This window comes from Columba livia, chromosome 2 (assembly GCF_036013475.1).
Source record: "Columba livia isolate bColLiv1 breed racing homer chromosome 2, bColLiv1.pat.W.v2, whole genome shotgun sequence".
NCBI lineage: Eukaryota > Metazoa > Chordata > Aves > Columbiformes > Columbidae > Columba > Columba livia.
Genome location: NC_088603.1, coordinates 46,761,871 through 46,781,467, shown reverse-complemented (window position 1 = coordinate 46,781,467; position 19,597 = coordinate 46,761,871). Strand labels below are relative to the sequence as shown.

The following is a 19,597-nucleotide window of genomic DNA, read 5'->3' as shown; positions in this document are numbered from 1 at the left end:
GAAAATCTGATTGCAAGACCAGGGTGTATGCATTGTTATGTGAATCAGTGTTGGATAATTTCTTATCAATAATTGTTGCTTGTGAACTTTGTTTCCAAATGACCTCTTGTAAATTGTCTTCTGGTGTTCTGCTTTTCCTCACTGTTGTCCTGGCACTGGAACCCCTTCTGCATATGGTTGACTTTGCTGGCAATATAATCCTTTTTTCTGTGATCCTTCAGGCTCTGATTCAGAAGTCTGTGCCTGCAAAGTGGGAGGGGAGGGTCTGCTCTGTGGTGGCTCCAGCTTCATCCACTAAGCCTTTTATCATTCATCGTGGTACTAAAAGGAGAACCTATTCCTATCTTGAAAGAATGACCTGCCACAAAATGAAGAACCTAAGAAAGCTTTAAAATTCATTGCTTCTGTATGGAATTGACATACAGTACTACAGAAAGCAATGGATTTTATCTCAAGAAGAGGAAGTCCCCATAGTGTTGTTTGTTGTTTATTCTCGTGGTCTAATTGAAATGCATGCAGATCCAGAGAGAAAAAAATAATGGACTATTATGAATGATTTTATTATTCATGCATATTTTTACTCATTTTACAACTATCAGCTTGATTTTGTGGATACATTTAATCAAACCTATTTGAAGGAAATATCATTGTAATGATAATATGAATATATTTAACATCGTTGTTTTGCAACATTATTAATTATATGACATTATCAGATGATAAGGCTTCTCTAAATTCAAATTCATAAAATTGGTGTAGAAATGTTACTACCAGTTTAAATAAAATGTAGTATTTGTAAAGTTAAGAGGTGATGACTTATCTGTTATGTAGTATAATCAGTTGTGAAGATCTCTAGACTGGCATTTTTTTTTTTCATTGACAGATGATTGGGATGCTGCTGTTGCCAGTTTATTACAAGTTACTCCTCTGTTTTCCCACTCGCTGTGGAGTAGCACAGTAAGATGTTTTATTATTAGTACTGATGAGACTCAGACAGAAGTGGACATCTTCATTAGAGTGAGTACCTCTCAAACTTATGCTAACTTACATGCTGTTTTGTTTCCACTATTATATTTACTCGGAAATTTGTCTAATATTTCTTTGAAGCTTTAGTAGAAGGATAGAATCATTTCAGTTGGAAGAGACCCTCAGGATCATTGAGTCCAACCATAACCTAACTCTAGCACTAAACCATGTCCCTAAGAACCTTGTCTAAATGCCTTTTAAACACCTCCAGGGATGGTGACTCCACTGCTTCCCTGGGCAGCCTGTTCCAATGCCTGACAACCCTTTCCATGAATAATTTTTTCCTAATATCCAATCTAAACCTCCCCTGGTTCAACTTAAAGCCTCTTCTCCTATCACTTGCTACTTAGAAGAGACCAACACTCTCCATGCTACAACCTCCTTTCAGGTAGCTGTAGACAGCGATAAGGTCTCCTCTCAGCCTCCTTTTCTCCAGGCTAAACAGCCCCAGTTCCCTCAGCTGCTCCTCATCTGACTTGTGCTCCAGACCCCTCACCAGCTTCATTGCCCTCCTCTGCACTTTCTGTAGTACCTACTACTTGTAGTACCTCTCTAGTAGGTGTAGCCTGATTGCAGTGAAATTAGTGAAAGTATTGTCAAGGACTTCAGGGGAAGAAACCTCCTAGAGAAAAGAAACTGAGATTTATCTAGTAAGTCCTTAGTGCCATGCATATTTAGTAGTAAAGCACTGTTATTAAAATTTGCTTTCAGAACTATTCACCAAAACTTCAGAGAATCTGTGAAACAATGGGGTACTTCTTTCAAGTTGTTAATTTTTCAGCAGAAAATGAAAGGCCTCTTAAGGATGTAATAAAATGGGAAATTGAAAAAAGTTCGGTAGTCATTTTGCTCCTGCATTTAACTTTGCCAAGGTAAGTATTTTTCAGACTAGCTAAGCAAATGGAAACCGGTAATTCATGCTGAATGCACAGCATATTAAAATGTATGTGATGCTTTGCTTGGTACATTTCCTAAGCTAGTGTCTTCTAAGTGGTACTCCTTCAAACTTTAGGTTTGCTAGTACAGACAGTTAAAAGAATATATCAGCTTTGTATCATTTCCTTTTTCTTGTAGCTACAGATTCTCTTCAAATACAGCCAGAAAGATGTCCTCCTAATACAGAAATATTTTGCTTTTCAAGGGCAGCTCTCTGTCGTGGGTATTTCTGGAGTCTTAGGAGTTCAAGATGCCTGGTGTGAATGTCCACAGTGTTTTTCATTTGCTTATCTAGACTTACATCTGTCTGTGGTATTTTGAGTTTATTCTGCCACATTATTTTCTATCTTTGGCTATTTTTTGGACTGATTTCATGTCTCTCCTGTGTGGTATGTTATGCAAACTTTCTACAGCTTAATGTACTGGAGTCATGATGTTTTATGACAAATGGTGATGCAATGTGTTCTGTTTGTTCAGTGAGTAATTTCCTGACCCTCTAGAAGAAGAAACATGACTTACCAAATGAAAAACAACAAACTAAGGGATACTTTTAGAATTGTGTTAGGACTCTTCCTGTTATGCATTTGGGAATTTTGGGCAGAGTTTGGTTTTGATATTTGGAGGAGGGAGGGGTGTTCCTTTGCTAAAGAAGAGAGAAAAAAGGATTAGAAAAGTTGATATTAAGGATCACAGAGTGGTAATTCCAAAACATCTGTATGAATGCAAAAATCTGAAAGTACTAGTGTGCTTTAAGTTTCATATTAGGGGTAGATTTTGGACTCCAGGGATTTCAAATACTGTTATGTTATTAGAGCTCTTGTGTTAGCTAGACCTGTTTCTGTAAATAAAACATCTGTCTGCAGAGAATTAAATCCTGGTATAAGATACTAGTAGCTAAGATTTACAACAGTGGAGTGCTTCAGGGAACAGCCAGGTACCACAGAAGATGTTGATTCATTTTCATAGAGGGATAAGACTAGGCTGCCATACATTTATGCTCTTGGAAAGATAATGTCAGCTGCTGAGGGTATATTGGCACTCTGAGGGGATACTGTTGCTAAATAACTCAGTATTATGTATATGGGTCACAAGTGTTTAAGAAAGAAATACCGAAACAGAAACAACCTGAAACCAAACCACACATACACAAAATACAAACAAACAAACCCAAACAAGCAAACAAAAAAACACCACCACAAAGTGTTCCTCCCCACGGTGTTCATTTAGAGAGTTTCTTTTAGATAGACTGTGATGAAAATTGTAGTGCTCATATAAAGAACATAATATTTGAGACATTCCAGAGTTGTATCATTCCTTCTGTGGAACAGCAATAGATTTTTGGGAATGATATCCATAGATATCATTCGCATGTATAAATACAAAGTGCTTTTGGGTTTAGAGGTGTGTATTTCAAGCCCTATAAATTGAAAGACTCTTCTACAAGTACTAAAGGACTTTTCCTAAAAAGATCAAGGAATAGAACAGAGCCTTCAAATAAGTGATAGCAGAGCATGCATATGATGCTTATTAATTCTGTGTGAATCCATGTTCTTTCCATGTATGGCAATTACCTTTCACTCTACCTATTGGTATGACAGGAAGATCAGCTTTTAATTTACAAAGCAATAATAATGGAAATTAATAAATGGCTTAAATGTTTTTGGTACAAGTAGCATATATTTCTCTCTTCCCTCTTTTTTGCTTCAGAGTTTATCTTAAATTCTCTGCTGAAGTATTTTCTTGCCCTTTGTTGTAAATAGATGTGACTTTTGAATTAGATTTTGCAGTGAAACCCAGCTTTGGAGCTCCTGTTGATTGAACTGTTTACTACAGCAGTGTAATATAGCACAAGAATGCTGATTTCCAATCTAGTTGTTTGTTGGAGGATTGCGAAGAAGCCTTTTTGAGAAATCCAGAAGAAAAGCCCCGGCTAATTTACCACAGAAAGGAGGATGGCAGAGTCAGTTCCGTCTCAGTGCAACAACTAATTGAGCAAATTTCTTCCATGAACAAAGCAAAGGTATAGCATTTTGAAGAGTGTTGAATTTCCCTGCTATAAACAACCTCAAGTACTAGCAATCCCAGATTTTAGAAGAAATTGCATTACATTCAGTGCTCATTATACGAGCAGATTGATGAAGCTGAAATTTATGAATGTTATGAAATTTTAATTAGCAGGGGAGGAAAAAAGCGACTACATTTTCACAGAAAAAAAAAGATCCCTGTTTTATAAGGATAGAATTTCTCACCTGGGTTTAGCCATTTAAATGGCAAAGTTATTTATCTAAGGTACTTTTGTAGCCACTGAGGAGAAAGAAGTGTACCTCCAGAGGGATTCCTCCCATCTGAAAATAGATCATAGAATTAATCATAGAATGGTTTGGGTTGGAAAGGACCTTAAAGATCACCTAGTTCCAGCCTCCTTGCTATTGGCAGGGGTGCCTTGCTCTAGACCTGGTTGCTCAAAGCTCCGTCCAACCTGGTCTTGAACACTTCTGGGGATGGGACATCCACAGCTTCTATGGGCAATCTGTTCCAGTGCCTCTCCACCCTCATGGTGAAGAATTTCTTCCTTATATTGAAATCTGCCAGTACCCGCAGAAATCTGCAGTACCCGCAGACGCATCTCATAAGGTCTCATGAACTTATGCACATTCAAGTTCTTTAGATGGTCCTGAACCTGGTCTTCTCCTACAGTGGTCAGTTGCTCATTGTCCCAGCCCCTGCCTTTGCCTTCTGTGACTTGGGTGGTTTGACTATAGCACTTGCCAGTGAAGACTGAGGCAAAAAAAGTAATTGAGTACCTCAGCATTTTCCATAACCTGGGTAACCAGGTCTCCCTTTTCCTTCTGGAGAGAGCCCACATTTTCCCTAGTCTTCATTTATCACCAGTGTACATATAGAAGATTTTCTTGTTGTTCTTGATGTCTCTGGCCAGTTTTAATTCTATCAGGGCTTTAATTTTCCTAACCTGACCCCTGGCTGCTCAGACAGTTTCTCTGTATTCCTTCCAAGCTACCTGTCCTTGGTTCCACCCTGTGTAGGCTTCTTTGCTGTGTTTGGGTTTGTCCAGGAGCTCCTTGTTCATTCATGCTGGCTTCCTGGTGGTTTTACCTGACTTCCTCTTTGCTGGGATACATTGCTCCTGAGCTCGAAGGAGGTGATCCTTGAATATTAACCAGATTTCTTGGGCCACTCTCCCTCCAGGGCATTATCCCATGGTAGTCCACCAAGCAGATCCATGAAGAGGCCAAAGTCTGCCCTCCTGAAGTCCAGGGTAGTGAGCTTTCTGCGAGACCTCCTCACTGCCCTAAGGATCTTGAACTCCACTGTTTCATGGTCACTACAGCCAAGGCTGCCCTTGAGCTTCACATTCCCTTCCAGTCCCTCCTTGTTGGTGAGAACAAGGTCCAGCAGAACAACTCTCCTCTTTGGCTCCTCTGTCACTTGGAGAAGGAAGTTATCATCAGCACATTTCAGGAACCTCCTGGATTGCTTATGCCCTGCTGTATAGTCCCTCCAACAGAAATTGGGGTGGTTGAAATCCCCCAGGACGACCAGGGCTTGTGAACATGAGGCAGCTCCTATCTGTCTATAGAGGACCTCATGTGCTCGGTCATCCTGGTTGGGTGTCCTGTAGCAGACCGCTGCTATCAGTTGCCATTTATTTCTCTCTACAGAGAGAACTGTTGAGAACAGCTGAAACTAGGTGCCCAACATCTAAAGTTTAGGCAAAGTGAATCCTACCTAAGAAATGCAACAGAATGGAATTTAAATGTGTTCCATAATGTTTTTGTTGGAAGTCCTAGATACTGTTCCCAATTGGGTTCAGAGTTGTGTCATGCCTTGCCATTTACTTTTTCAGATGATTGTTCATATTGGAGGTGTGGAGGAAGGAGCATATGAGATCTATAGTTGTGTGGAAAAGATAATTAAACAGGTAGAGTACATGATGCATTTCAGCTTTTTCTGTTCCTTCTCTGATTTATGATCTTAAATGATGTCAGTGTGATTACTATATGCTACTTAGATGTAATTCAAAGGATCTTTTTGTGTTTTTTCATTCATATCTGGCAAGCAAAGAAATCTGCAAGTGGAAAATAAAAACCAAAACTGAGCAGTGTTTTTATGGACAGAAGTAGAAATAACAGGGCAAAGAGATCTGTTTGTAGCCTAAATTCTCTTTTAATTTCTTTTTATCCATATTATAGCATAAGGAAAAATTGTATATTCGATTCTCTCATTATCATTGCTTGTGGTGAGTTGCTTCCACTATGAGAAGACTATAAACAATGTCTTGAGACCCATGCATTCAGAGTTAATTTCGTTTCATCTAATTTCTCATTTATTTATGTTCTTTGCTAGCGTAGAAGGAAATGAGTGTATTGATCTTAGTAGAGCCACACTCATATACAGTGAAATTGAGACTTAACACCAAATGTGCTGAAACTGTTAAGAATTACAGTTGCAGTTTTCTCCTTGTAATTTTCTTTTTCCTTAGGATATATTGGGGTGTGAAATGACAGAACTAGAAGGCAAGGATTTGGGTAATAAGGAAGAGTCCACTGCTCCTGAAGAAGAAGTTTTCGGTGATGTATTGTGGGATGCACATGATGAACAGGAACAGATGGAAGCTTTTCAGCAGGCCTCTAATTCAACGTGTGAGCTGGGATTTGAGAAAGTAAATGCACTAGAAATGTATATGGACAAAGAGAAAGTCATCACTCACTTCTGTCTCTTGTTAGGGAAGATGTACTTCTACAGAAGAAGCTGTGTCTTGAGAGTATCTTTGACACTATTACTCCTTAGGCCAGAAGAAGCCATATGTCTTGTATAGATGACATATTTGTTTTCTAGGAGAGATGCCAGTTTGTGTGTTGTTGAATGACATTGATGAAGAAGCAGTCATTCCTACACTGGGGAAAAGCACTATAACAGTGTGCCAGAAGTAGGGTGTCCTCCTAGGCTTTGGTTGTCAACAGAAAAGGCTCTGAATGCCTTTTTTATTCTTTTGAGGCAATCCAGGCTGTGTCTTGACAGCTGGAGTTAGGTCTTTCAGAGGTGACTAATGAGCAGATTTCATCTCATCAAGCAGCCATGTGTATGTGAGAAGAACACAGGAAACTTTAAAGTACAGAGCTGCTGAATAGCTCCATACTTATTACTTGAAATAAATTTTTTGAAACATTTCAAATTGGTGGTACCAGGAACAGTTATATTTATGGAAGGTATAGCAAATATAAGAAGAGAAAACATTAAAGTGATCATGGAAAGTGATGTGACAGTTTATTTGGACAACATTGCTTAATGTTACAATGTAACATAAGCATGCAGTTTGTATTTAAATTTTTAGTACCCCTATTTTACTGGCACAATTTATTATTTTAGTTTATGACTCGTATGTTGGCAATGCTTTGGAGAATTGTGTCCTCTTTACTACACTCTAGAACACTAAAATAATAGAACATTAATAGAAAAAGTACCTATGTGTATCTTAATGCACCTCCACTTCTTTTTTGCAGACAAAATATTTCTCCCAAGTGGATGAAGGGTGGTTTGTGTTGTTGTCATCCTGAACTCTGCTACAGCACTCTTGGGCATTCATGTGGTGTGCCTCAAAATATCATTCATGGCAACTTTGAAGGCAGCCATATCCAGTGCAGTGGAGTAGTTTGGGGACATGGGGGTGAGGAAGCCTGAAGAAACATAGTACCCAATTGCTCTACTGTAGTAACACTAATTCAGTTTATTAGCATTTCAGTATTTATTCCCTTACCTTAATAAATCTGTACATGTGTTTTGTATCTAGATTGTTTATATCACCAAGCACTACATATCTCCCTTAAACAGTGGAATATTTGTAATTATTGTTTTTTTAATAGTATTTTGAACGTCTAAATGACCTAGTAGCAGCACCAGCACCAATTCCACCTCTGCTTGTATCAGGAGGACCAGGCTCTGGGAAATCTCTTCTTCTGTCAAAATGGTAGTTTAACTTTTTTTTCTTTTTTTTATATAAATGTAACTTAAGAAAAAAGGTTCCATTACATTTTAGATATCATATCAGTTTAATTAGAGATAAAATGGGAGCATTTACAAAGCAATGAAGTTATAGAAGCATCCTGGAAAGATTTGTAATAACTGAGTAGGTAATGCCATCTGGACTGCCTTTCACATCTTCCTGGCTCCAGTTGCAACACCCTACAGATCTGTCTTTGCACAGTGTTAAGAAGTGGTTTCAGTAGCTCAATAGTGTTGCCTGTCACTGATACACAAGAAGGGTCATTTGGAATCTTTTAAAGTGAAATAAAGGAAAGACCAAAGCTAATAATTTATCATAGAAATGCATTTTTTGGTCACTTGTAGGCTATGACAACATTTGCTGACATAAAAATAAATGGGTAGTGTCATTACTTCTTGAAAGCTTAGTGACATGTGATTGTCCAATGCCAGGAAGGGCACTTGTCAGTACTGTAGAAAGCTGAAGTGGAATCTCACATAAAAAGTTCAATTATAGCTCAAGAAATGCCTATCCTATTTTGTAGGATAAACATGGAACACCTCTAGGTCAGACACTCTCTGTCCTTTGGCAAAACTGATCATTTTTCTTTGGGATATATTTGCAAAATTATAGTCCGTTAAGTGCCTTTTGGTTTTTTCCTTCTCTCATTAGGATTCAATTGCAACAGAAGCATTCGCCAAACACACTAATTCTTTATCACTTTGTTGGGAGGCCCATGTCTACTAGTTCAGAGTCTGCACTGATAATTAAACGTCTTACTTTAAAGGTATGCTGTATTTTTACATACCTGGCATTGTGTGATTCTTTGGAAGGTGCCTGTGTGTGTATGTTGAAAGATAACATTTGCTCTACAGGATTTCTACATCAGTTAAGAGTAATACAAATTTAAAGCACTATAGAATAGGGGCATCTGATCCTATACATTGAATGCAGATCAATTAAATAGCATCACTGGGATATTTTAATAGATTTTCATTAGCAGTTATGCTTCCAGTGACCTATATTGATGGCTTATAAAACCGTATAAGCTTCTTCCAAAATTTCCTGCCATCTGGCCAATGAGAGAGGCAGGTGGTGCCTCTTCTGGCTTTGTGTTTAGAAACCTGAGGCTGTATTCACAAGTTGGCACCATATCATTCCTAGCCTAGTTTTTCTCCTATGTTTATTTATTTTTTAGTTATGAGTTAGATAGGTGGGGAATAAGTGAGGAGTATTTTTGTAGCAGGGTCTGAGCTTTTTCTTTCACAGGGTGGCACTAAGAACCTCACAGGATTAAAACCTTTAGAAAAATGAACTCAATTGTGCTCTCCTTCCAATTTTCTTATGTATTTTAGAAGTTTGCCTGTTCAACCTGTGAAACTTTTAAGGCCTTTAAGTCTCCAAATTCCTTGTCCTTTGTGCAAACTCAGGTTATCTCTCTAGAATTTACACAATGAGTTCAATAAATATTCTTCTGCATATACTAGAAGGGAAGAGTTCTGTGTGAACTTGACTAGACGAATTGCCCAAAATCGTATGTAGGGTTGTTTTTTTGTGTGTATGTGTCTATGGGACTTCTTTCAACTATCCTAGTTTATTTTTAAGGTAGAATTTGTCATATATGTTTATATTTCTGCAGCTTATGCAACACTCTTGGTTAGTGTCACCTCTGACTTTGGATCCAGCCAAACTTCTGGAAGAGTTTCCTCGCTGGCTGGAAAAACTTTCGGCACGTCATCAAGGCAGCATTATTATAATTATTGATTCTATTGACCAAATACAGGTATGTTTTTGAAATAGCATTTGTCAGTCTAAACAGACTTTGACTGTTGTAATAGGTTCAGCTATGTGTATCTAATGGAAATATTAATGTTTGTTTTGCTCTGAAGAACACGTACAGAAAATGCTTTTGCAAAAAGTGCAGATGAGGTAAAATACAGTATTTCATTTTTATAGATAAAATATGTGTTCATTTGTTTGGTTGATTTCAAGAAGTGAATTGTAAACAATTTTTAAGGACACTGGAGAATGTAAGACTCCTTTCACTGAGCCGCGCAGTTAATAAAATCTATTTGGCATTTATTTTGAACAGTCTTTGTATTAAGTAACCAAAATTTGTTTTTAAGCAAGCTGAGAAGCATATGAAATGGCTGATAGATCCACTGCCAGTGAATGTGAGAGTGATTGTATCAGTGAACGTGGAAACATGTCCACAGGCATGGAGGTATGTTGTATTTCTGAGATGTTTCAAAGTAGCCTGGGTTAGAGTTGTTATTCTAAATTACACTTGCTGGTTGAGTAGCAAACTGCCAAATTTGTCAAGATAGAATAAGGTTTTGCAACCACTGAAGACAATGAAAGCTTCTCTTTTGTAACTGCAGTGAGGACAGGTTTTAGGTGTTGTAAAACCAGATTGTGGATAATAATTATAAACTAATATGTCACATAGATGATGCACAATGCAATTGCTCACCACCTGTCAGTCAATACCCAGCCAGTTTCCAAGCAGCAGTCCCCCCAGCTAAATGTTCCCTAATTTATATACTGAGCATGATGTCATATGGTCTGGAATATCCCTTTGGCCCGCTGGGGTCAGCTGTCCTGGCCGTGTCCCCTCCCAGCTTCTTGTGCATCTCCAGCCTCCTGGCTGAAAAGTCCTTGACCTGTTTGTTATAAGCATTGCTTAGCAACATCCAAAACATCCCTGTATTGTCAGTGTTCTTCTCATACTGAATCCAAAACTCAGCACTATACCAGCTACTAGGAAGAAAATTAACTCTATGCCAGCCAAAACCAGGACAAGCTTCAATAACTGCTTTGATATAAATTTTTAAAGAGCTCCGGAACTTTGATGGCTTTTTTTTTCCTTTTGTGTGCTGTTTAATAAGGTCTGAATGTAACTTTTTTCTCTCTTACCAAAGGTTGTGGCCCACTCTTCATCTCGATCCACTGAATTCCAAAGATGTTAAATCTCTCATTAGTGCAGAATGTAACTTTGCAAATGTTAAATTGACTAAAGAGCAGGTATGTCTGTTGCAGTTCTTCTAAAGTACCTTACTGTTATATAACTTGTAATGAAAACATGGAAAGATGAAATAAGCACAGCTGCCAAAAGGAAGTATTATATTTAGCTAAGTAAATACTGCTCAAGATGGGACATGGTTTGAGCATTTTTACCCCATGGCTCATAGTGCTCAAACACAGATGGAACAACATAAATTATTAACACAAAAACAGCGGAGTTGCACATTTTGCTGTAAACACGTTCTTTTATTTTAGAGCAATAGAAAGTTTAGTATTGCATAATACTATAAAAATGATTGGCAGAGTGGGGAAAAAGGTATTTTAACTCTCTCTCTATTGGAGACTGATTCTGTAAGGTAATCTTTGAGAGATGTAATGTTTAGATCATTACTTTTTTAATCTTAAATTCAGAAGGACACCTTCATTTGTATGCTCCTATAACTACAAAAAAGCAGTATTATTTGTGGTAGTTATCATGTCATAGTCTTGAGATGTTATAGATAGAAGCTTATCTAGAACGTCTATTTCCTTGTTAGTGAACATTTTATTGGTATGGTTAATTTCATCTTGGCTCTTTCAAATGTAGGAAAAGAAGCTTGAGAGACATTGTCGTTCTGCCGCAACTTGCAATGCTTTATATGTCACTCTCTTGGGCAAAACCATTGCTTGGTAAGTTGAGATGATGTTGAAATGACTGTGCTCATCACTAAATTAGAAGACATAAAGTAGGTTTGTTAGCATTTTGAAATACATTCAACACAGAACAAATCTCATTAAGAACAAACAGAGCAGTGTACAAAGTTTTCCCACTTCATTGACTATGAAAACAATGGGAAGAAAGATCAGAGTGTGTACAATCACCATTTTGATACTAAATGCAGTTATATCTGTCTGCTTTCAGCTCCTCTCCTTTTATTTTCTTTTAATGTTGTACTGCTTCCTCAGTATGTTAGTTGCTTCAGTGCTTTTTAAAGCTATTTGGAGAATGTGGTATCATTTTGTTAAACAGTTTAATTCAGGTCTGTTGTATTTACTGATGTACCAGATAGTTTGCCTCATAGATTTTTAAGGCTAAATGGTAGTTCAGCAACTCTTTAGTTTAACATCCTGCATATGGTATTTTTCCCTATAATTCCTGCTGTGGAGAAAATTAATCTTCCCTCTTGTGCAAGGGAATGTTTAATAAGTGCATTGGTGTATTATTAACCTAGACTACATCTTGTGGAGAAAGACACGTTTTTAGTTTAGAGACTCCCAGAAGATGATACACTGATTGATAATTTACTCTGGGTGACTGATTTTCATTATTTTTTTTTTTGTTTCTGTTTTATGTCCTAAAATGATTAATAGGTCTTGAAAACATGCTTTGTAAATGCATTAAATGAAGCAGCAGCATCTTTATCCAGTCTGATGTTCTTATTTGGTACTCCTGCTGGAGGGAAAAACCACTGCAACACACTTTTATTTTTTTAAATAAAAATGTTGCAATTATTTAGAAAAATGAGACAATATGACAGAAGGTGGCTTTGGGTATTTACCTCTTCTGTGTTTAATCTCACCAGATGCTGTGCACCTTTTAAACACAGTAGGAATTCAGAGCACTTTTGAGATAGACCTCTTCAGTAGTATCAATTCATCTTACTCAGCCAAATTTAGTACACTTAACCATGCCCTTTTTGTCCTTCTGCGTAGTGTCAGAAATACAGGAAATATTGATGAAACCCTTCAACAGTGTTTCCAATGTCAAGACACAGTATCACTGTACAGGCTCATTCTGAGATCAATTCAAGAGTCATTGCAGAGTGATAAAGAGAAAGGTCTTTTGAGAGAGGTAAGCAGAGAATGCATCAATATTTCTACAGGTAATGTATATCCTTCCTGGAAAGAGTGTTTCTTAAAGGTAAATATGTTGGTTCATATGTATGATTCAGAGATTACTGTATTATTAGTATAGAAGGAACAATTTTATTAATCATATCTATTGCATAACTATAGAACACATGACTGCTTTGTGTTAAATTTCAACCAAGTCGTTGTCGAACGAAACAGAGAACCTTTCCACCATAATATGATAGAGAATTAGTGCTTCTTTGCTGATTGCTACCCTGATCCAATGAGTAACTACACTGAGCATGGTAAATGTAATCAAAACCTGGCATCTTTGAATAAAGGGCATCACTCATTAGATTTCTGATTCCTCTTCCTACCATTGCAGAATTTCTGTGTTGTGTGGAACATTTTTTTTTACTAGGACATGATACTCGATGATTGCTAGAAGTTCTTTGGTTCTAGCAGCATAAGACATTCAGCATTTTTACTTATATGGAGGTTCCTTGTGATAATGGGGTTATTTTCCCCCAGTGCTTTAGAGGAAAGTCTAAGAAGCTGTTTGTTTGGCCCAGAGTGTCCCATTTGGTGCTTTATCTATTAGAATATTGATCTCTTAGCACTAAGAGTTGTACTTTGAGGACGGAAGAGGGAAAGGGCTTGTGTAGGCAGGATTTTTTTTTCTCCCTTGACGTATGAAGTTATACACAGTGATATACAGTATTTTTCTTGGAATTTCAGCGTAACTGAGCTCTGCAGCAAATATTCTTAACTCTGTAAAATAATTTTTCTGCTTTTTGTAGATATTGTGTGTCATTGGTGTTAGCCACAATGGTGTGAGTGAGTCAGAGCTGATGGAACTTTATCCTGAACTGTCTTCTGCAGTGTTAGCCTCCCTTGTTCACAGCCTGCACAAAATGTGTTTGCTGACATATGGATGTGGTTTGCTAAAGTTCCAGCACCTCCAGGTAAATTTTGTAATTTTAAACACATGCAAGTGAAACTCTACTCCCTAAGCCACTCTGTTTTTTAGTTAAGTTCTGTTGTTAACTAGGTAGGTTGTGTTATATTTGTGTTTGCTCTTCTATTTTCCTTAACATCTGGTCTGATGTTAGAATCACCTTGACAACTACTACAGCTGTGATACCAGTATTGGTCAGCAGTTAAAACCTGGCATGTAAAACGATCAGAAATTTCTGATTTATTATTTATTAACTCCATGTATCCTAGAAAACGCTAAGTCCACAAGAAAACAAGCACAATTGAAGGAGAAGGGAATATTATCTGAACAACCAGAGCTTTGCTCTAATGTAAAACAGTCTGTTCGTAGTGCCTTTGTCATCAAAAGAATTCCAGTTCTACAACATGAGATGTGTTTTGTAAAGAAATCTATCATAGCACCTTGTGTATCTTCGGCACGTAATAAAAAATTAAATGCATTCTCTTTCTCTTAATTATACTCTCTTTCAGGCTTGGGAGATGGTGAGGCTAGAGTATATGGAAGAAGGTGAAAATGTTATTTCTGCCTATAGACAAAAACTAGTGGAGTATTTCACCATGCAGCTAAGGTAGGTCACAATTCCTCAAGATGAGCTAAATTGCAGGCTTATGCCTCATGGATATTTTTGTTTTCTTCTGTAGCTTATTTGTCTAATTTCAGTAAATTGTTATGGCAGAATAACTCTGCAAAGCCCTTGTTATCAGTTTAGCAGTTTATTATTGATATGTTGCTTTTTAATCTCAGAAAAGATTGAGGACTATGGAGGGGAATGGGCATATAATAAAGTTATCATATGAAAAGTTAGGGTATATATTTATACCATGTCAATTATTTTGTGGTAATGGACCACGTGTAGATTTTTAACTCCCAATAAATGCTAGGAAATTTGAGGTAGCTTGGAACTTGAAGAAGCAGCAGAAGACCACTTGTGTTGAGCAAGCAATTAGCACATAGACAAGAGGAGGTCCAGTAGAACAGCTGAACAGCTGCAAGTTCATATCCAGCTTGAAAGCTGATTTGCATTTACAGTCCTGAGTGAGTGTGTCTCAGCTGTGGGCGAGGGCTTACTCCTTCCCAGAGCATGCACTTGGGTAGCAGAAAGCCAAGAGGGCCACAGTTTGCCAGGCAAATGAGGCACAAAGGGATAGTGGGCTGCTGCAGGGCTGCAGTCTTGTGCTAGCAGGCACAGATTAGCCCACATGGGAGGGAGGAGCAGCTTTCTGTGAGGTACCTGGGAGTTCCAGAGCCCTCTGAGGTGAAATTAAAATGAAGATGTGAGGAAATGGTGTACATAGGTCTAATAGTATTCTGTCTGTTTAGACATTCAGGTATGGCAAATTGTACGCTTGCTTAGTTTTCACATCAAATTGATAAGTTCTGTTAAGCCTCTGAGTTTTCATTTTGATTTGCTTTTCTTTCTATAGTCAAGACCGAGTGACTTGGAGAAGTGCAGATGAACTCCCGTGGCTCTTCCAACAACAGGGTGATAAGCAAAAGCTACACAAGTGTCTTCTGAATCTCTTTGTATCCCAGAACCTTTACAAAAGGTACAAAGGTAGCCACTGCTTTGGCATTTACAAACATTTTGAAGTAATTCAAGTAATTCTTGTCAATATAAATCCGAAACTGATAGATATAGATTAAAGTAGTACAGGCTGAAATGCTGCATGCTGTTGTCATGTAAATAATGTATTTTTTCTATTCTGTTAATACCTGGGGATTGGTAAAGGGATGAATACTGCTGTTGAACAGCATTAGTCTCCATGGGTTGTCTGTGTAGACACTGTAGCATAAAGACAAAATTCATGCATATGGCCCTTTTCTTCTAAGCTAGCATCAGTCTGAATAGAGGGGTATCAAGAGATAAGATGAGCTTCTTATTTCCTTGTTGAAACAGGGGACATTTTGCAGAATTGCTGAGTTACTGGCAGCTGGTTGGGAAAGATAAGAGCTCTATGGCAGCTGAGTATTTTGACTCTCTGAAAGAATATGAAAAGAGCTGTGAGGGAGAGGAAAGTATGATCTGCCTGGCTGATCTTTATGAGACCCTGGGACGGTTTCTTAAGGACCTAGGTCTTCTCAGTCAGGTAAGTACATTTAGAGATTGTCCTATCAGCAAGGAGGCAAATTAAGCAGAGATTGGTGTGTGCTTTCTGTTGCAGTTGTTAAATTATTGTAGCATACAGGATGCTGCCTGCTGCCATCATATTTTGAACTTCATTGTTACAGGCTGTAGCTCCTCTGCAGCGGTCTCTGGAGATTCGAGAGACTGCTCTGGATCCAGACCACCCAAGGGTGGCACAATCACTCCACCAGCTAGCAGGAGTTTATGTTCAGTGGAAGAAGTTTGGAAATGCTGAACAGTTGTATAAACAGGCACTGGAAATCTCTGAAAATGCTTATGGAGCTGAACATCCTCGAGTAGCCCGTGAACTTGATGCACTTGCAACTTTATACCAAAAGCAGAACAAGTGAGCTTAACTACACTGGTATTGTTTTTTTTTGTGTGGAGGTGGTAAAAAATAACAGCAAAGATTTTCTTCCTGAAGCCAAAATGTTTCTTAGTTTCTTTTTTAGAGCTTCAGAAGTTCCAACGCAACCATGAGCATCCTCTCTATGTAGGGGCCAATTTTTGTGCTTAGTTTAACAAAAAACTTCTAGAGATAAAGGAGGAGCATTGCCTTAAATTCTCCTCAAATTTGTACACTCAAGTCATTTAGAAGCTTTCCATAATAATCGTTGTTGCTACATTTGTCAATTCTTCTAACACTCTAAATACCTGTTTTCAGGTATGAACAAGCTGAGCAACTGAGGAAAAAGTCCTTCAAAATACGCCAAAAAGCAGCAAGGCGGAAAGGCAGTCTGGTAAGGAAATGTTTGATATTTAATAAAAGTGCAGGGCATGTTGTGGCATTGCTAAATAGATGATAAAGTGTGTCTGCAGAACTGACAAAGCTCCAGTGCTTTCGATAATTGAGGGCATAGGTAGTGAAGTAGCCTAGCAGCAGCTTTAGTGACTCCCCTTTCAACTGCTGCAAGTGGAGATGCATCAGTACAACTGGTATGGAGTTGAGAGAGGTGGAAAAGAAATAAGTGGATCTATACATTTCAGGGGTGCAGAATTACTGCTGATAACAATTGGCTGCCAAAGGGGCAATGGAAAAAGGTGGTTGTCAGAATAACTGAGACATTTATTCTACAAATACTAGTGAACACAGTGCTTGCTGCAGTGGATAATCCTGGTAATATTACTATGTGCCATACTGAGTTTTTCCCTATTTTTTTCTTCCATGTTTTCCAGCTACAGAATTCCTCTTGTCATTCTTGACAAAAAAGTGTGTTTGCCTTGTAGTGCCTATACTATAAGAGTTTAGCTAGTAATACTTTATATGTGTTTATATATGGCATTAAGGGTAGGAGATTAACTTGATTTTATGTTTTTAGCTTATAAACCTAAGAATTTGATCTGAATTTTTTTATTTGACCTGTGGAGTTTGAGCAAATTAGCATGTATGATACAAGGAAAACAACTGTATGGCAGCACAGTAACTTAAATTTCCCAGAAGCATTTTTGGTGGAATTTACTGTTAGATTGCAAATAAGCAGAATGCCTACGTGCCATTTAGCTTGAAAACAGAATCTAAGTAGGATTATTGGGTTCTTCTGTTACCAAACTGGGTCTTTTGATTTTCTGTCTTGAGCCGTACACTTTAAAAGTAATGGTGATTGGTTTACCTTACCTTGTTATTTTGCTGCAGTGTGGCTTTGCTCTGCTTCGTCAAAGAGCCCTGCAATTGGAAGAGCTCACACTAAGCAAGGATACACCAGATAATGCTCGAACCCTCAATGAGCTTGGAGTCCTTTATTACCTGCAGAATAATCTTGAGTAAGTTGTATTAATTGTGATACATCCCCTGAGTGTTCTCATACATCTAAATAGAACCAGAGCACTGAGAAATACCATCAAATGTAGACTTGGGATCAAGATTTGGTCTGCACAAGAGGATCTAGTGCACCCTCAGTAAGTTCTTGATCTGCTGGAGGGTAGGAAGGCCATACAGAGGGATCTGGACCAGTTGGATCAATGGGCTGAGGCCAATTGTATGAGGTTTAACAAGGCCAAGTGCCGGGTCCTGCACTTGGGTCACAAGAACCCCAGGCAGCACTACAGGCTCGGGGAAGAGTGGCTGGAAAGCCGCCTGGCAGAGAGGAATCTGGGGGTGCTGATTGACAGCCTGCTGAACATGAGGCAGCAGTGTGTCCAGGTGGCCAAAAAGGCCAACAACATCCTGGCTTGTATCAGGAATAGTGTCGCCAGCAGGACTGGAGAAGTGATTGTCCTGCTGTACTCAGCACTGGTGAGGCCCCACCTTGAATATTGTGTTCAGTTTTGGGCCTCTCACTATAGGAAGGACGTTGAGGTGCTGGAGAGAGTTCAGAGAAAGGCAACCAGGCTGGTGAGGGATCTAGAGAAAAATTCTGATGAGGAACAACTGAGGGAACTGAGGCTGTTTAGCCTGGAGAAAAGGAGGCTGAGGGGAGACCTGATCAGTCCCTACAGCTACCTGAAAGGAGGTTTTAGCAGGGTGGGTCTCAGTCTCTTCTCCCAAGTAGCAAGTGATAGGACAAGAGGAGATGGCCTCAAGTGGCACCAGGGGAGGTTTAGGTTAGATATTAGGAAAACTTCTTCACGGAAAAGGTTGTCAGGCATTGGAACAGGCTGCCCAGGGAAGTGGTTGAGTCACCATGCCTGAAGGTGTTTAAAAGATGTGTAGATGAGGTTCTTAGGGACATGGTTTAGTGCCAGTGTTAGGTTAATGGGCGGACGTGATGATATTGAGGGTCTTTCCCAACCAAAATGGTTCTATGAAATGCTCATGGTGATGCTGCTTCTGATTAATTCTACTGGTTTTTGTTTACTGCAAAATACACTCGCATTTTCTAGAGTTTAGGTGGTTAGCATGGGAGTATTTACGAAGTCAGTGCATTTGCTGCATTCAGAATTGATGTTCCACAGTTAAAGTCAACTAGCCTTCATTGCAAAGACCAGTTCTCTCTTGAAATTCTTGCCTCCTCTACTCAGCCTCGCTGTTTTGTGCCCCTCATTTATAGTGTTCTTCCTTGAACAACAGGATTGTTGTTTTTCTGAAAAAAACACTTATAATGCCAGTATTACAAGAAATCGTGAGTTAAATTCTCACCGCGCTTGTAATCCTCAGGCTCTTACCCTGGTGGCCTTTTTAAGGGTGAAAGAGGACAGAGCAGCACTAAGGTGTTGTAAAAGCAGATAGAGATAAGCAAGAGTCTTGAAAAAGGGGAATAAAAGGTACAGAACAGTTCTGATTGTATGGCCGGGCACTCCTCCTGTCAACTCCTTCAGTCGAAAAGTACTCTAAAGCTGTTTGAGGGAATTGTAAGGTCGTGTTAAATCCCGCTCTACTGAACTATATCTTTTCAGAGAAGAAAGCAAGCACACAGCAAAAAAAGCATAGAGCAAGTTGTGGAACTGTTTTTACGTTCTTCCTATATCTGATGTTTATGTCACCGGTAGTTGTTGGATAACTACAGAAGTATATCGTAATTTAGGATGTGCACACAGAATCTCTGTTAAATGCAGGACCTTTGCAGTGAAGGAATTGATTTTTAACAGTTATTGGAAATGTGGAGTTTTTCATCACTTTACCCTCATGAAGTCACACCAAAGTGACTGATTATAGAGGAGCGATGTCTATCTGATCTCATACAAGATCATTTTATATTCCACATTATTCATATATAGTTCC

At 38.6% G+C, this 19,597-nt stretch overlaps 1 protein-coding gene across 2 annotated transcripts in view; it reads left to right on the top strand.

The window, feature by feature from the left end:
- The window catches only part of NPHP3 (nephrocystin 3), a 30,294-nt gene that overhangs the window by 4,969 nt on the left and 5,728 nt on the right, over window positions 1-19,597 (top strand). For both annotated transcript variants that reach the window (XM_005505574.3, XM_065051717.1), the window contains exons 5-23: window positions 884-1,017; window positions 1,738-1,898; window positions 3,835-3,982; window positions 5,828-5,902; window positions 6,464-6,643; window positions 7,845-7,948; window positions 8,636-8,750; window positions 9,603-9,746; window positions 10,090-10,187; window positions 10,885-10,987; window positions 11,574-11,656; window positions 12,680-12,818; window positions 13,618-13,782; window positions 14,285-14,382; window positions 15,239-15,361; window positions 15,712-15,901; window positions 16,044-16,285; window positions 16,604-16,679; window positions 17,573-17,700. In XM_005505574.3, coding sequence (XP_005505631.2) covers window positions 884-1,017; window positions 1,738-1,898; window positions 3,835-3,982; window positions 5,828-5,902; window positions 6,464-6,643; window positions 7,845-7,948; window positions 8,636-8,750; window positions 9,603-9,746; window positions 10,090-10,187; window positions 10,885-10,987; window positions 11,574-11,656; window positions 12,680-12,818; window positions 13,618-13,782; window positions 14,285-14,382; window positions 15,239-15,361; window positions 15,712-15,901; window positions 16,044-16,285; window positions 16,604-16,679; window positions 17,573-17,700 — 2,506 coding nt within the window. The remainder of the gene's footprint in view (window positions 1-883; window positions 1,018-1,737; window positions 1,899-3,834; window positions 3,983-5,827; window positions 5,903-6,463; window positions 6,644-7,844; window positions 7,949-8,635; window positions 8,751-9,602; window positions 9,747-10,089; window positions 10,188-10,884; window positions 10,988-11,573; window positions 11,657-12,679; window positions 12,819-13,617; window positions 13,783-14,284; window positions 14,383-15,238; window positions 15,362-15,711; window positions 15,902-16,043; window positions 16,286-16,603; window positions 16,680-17,572; window positions 17,701-19,597) is intronic.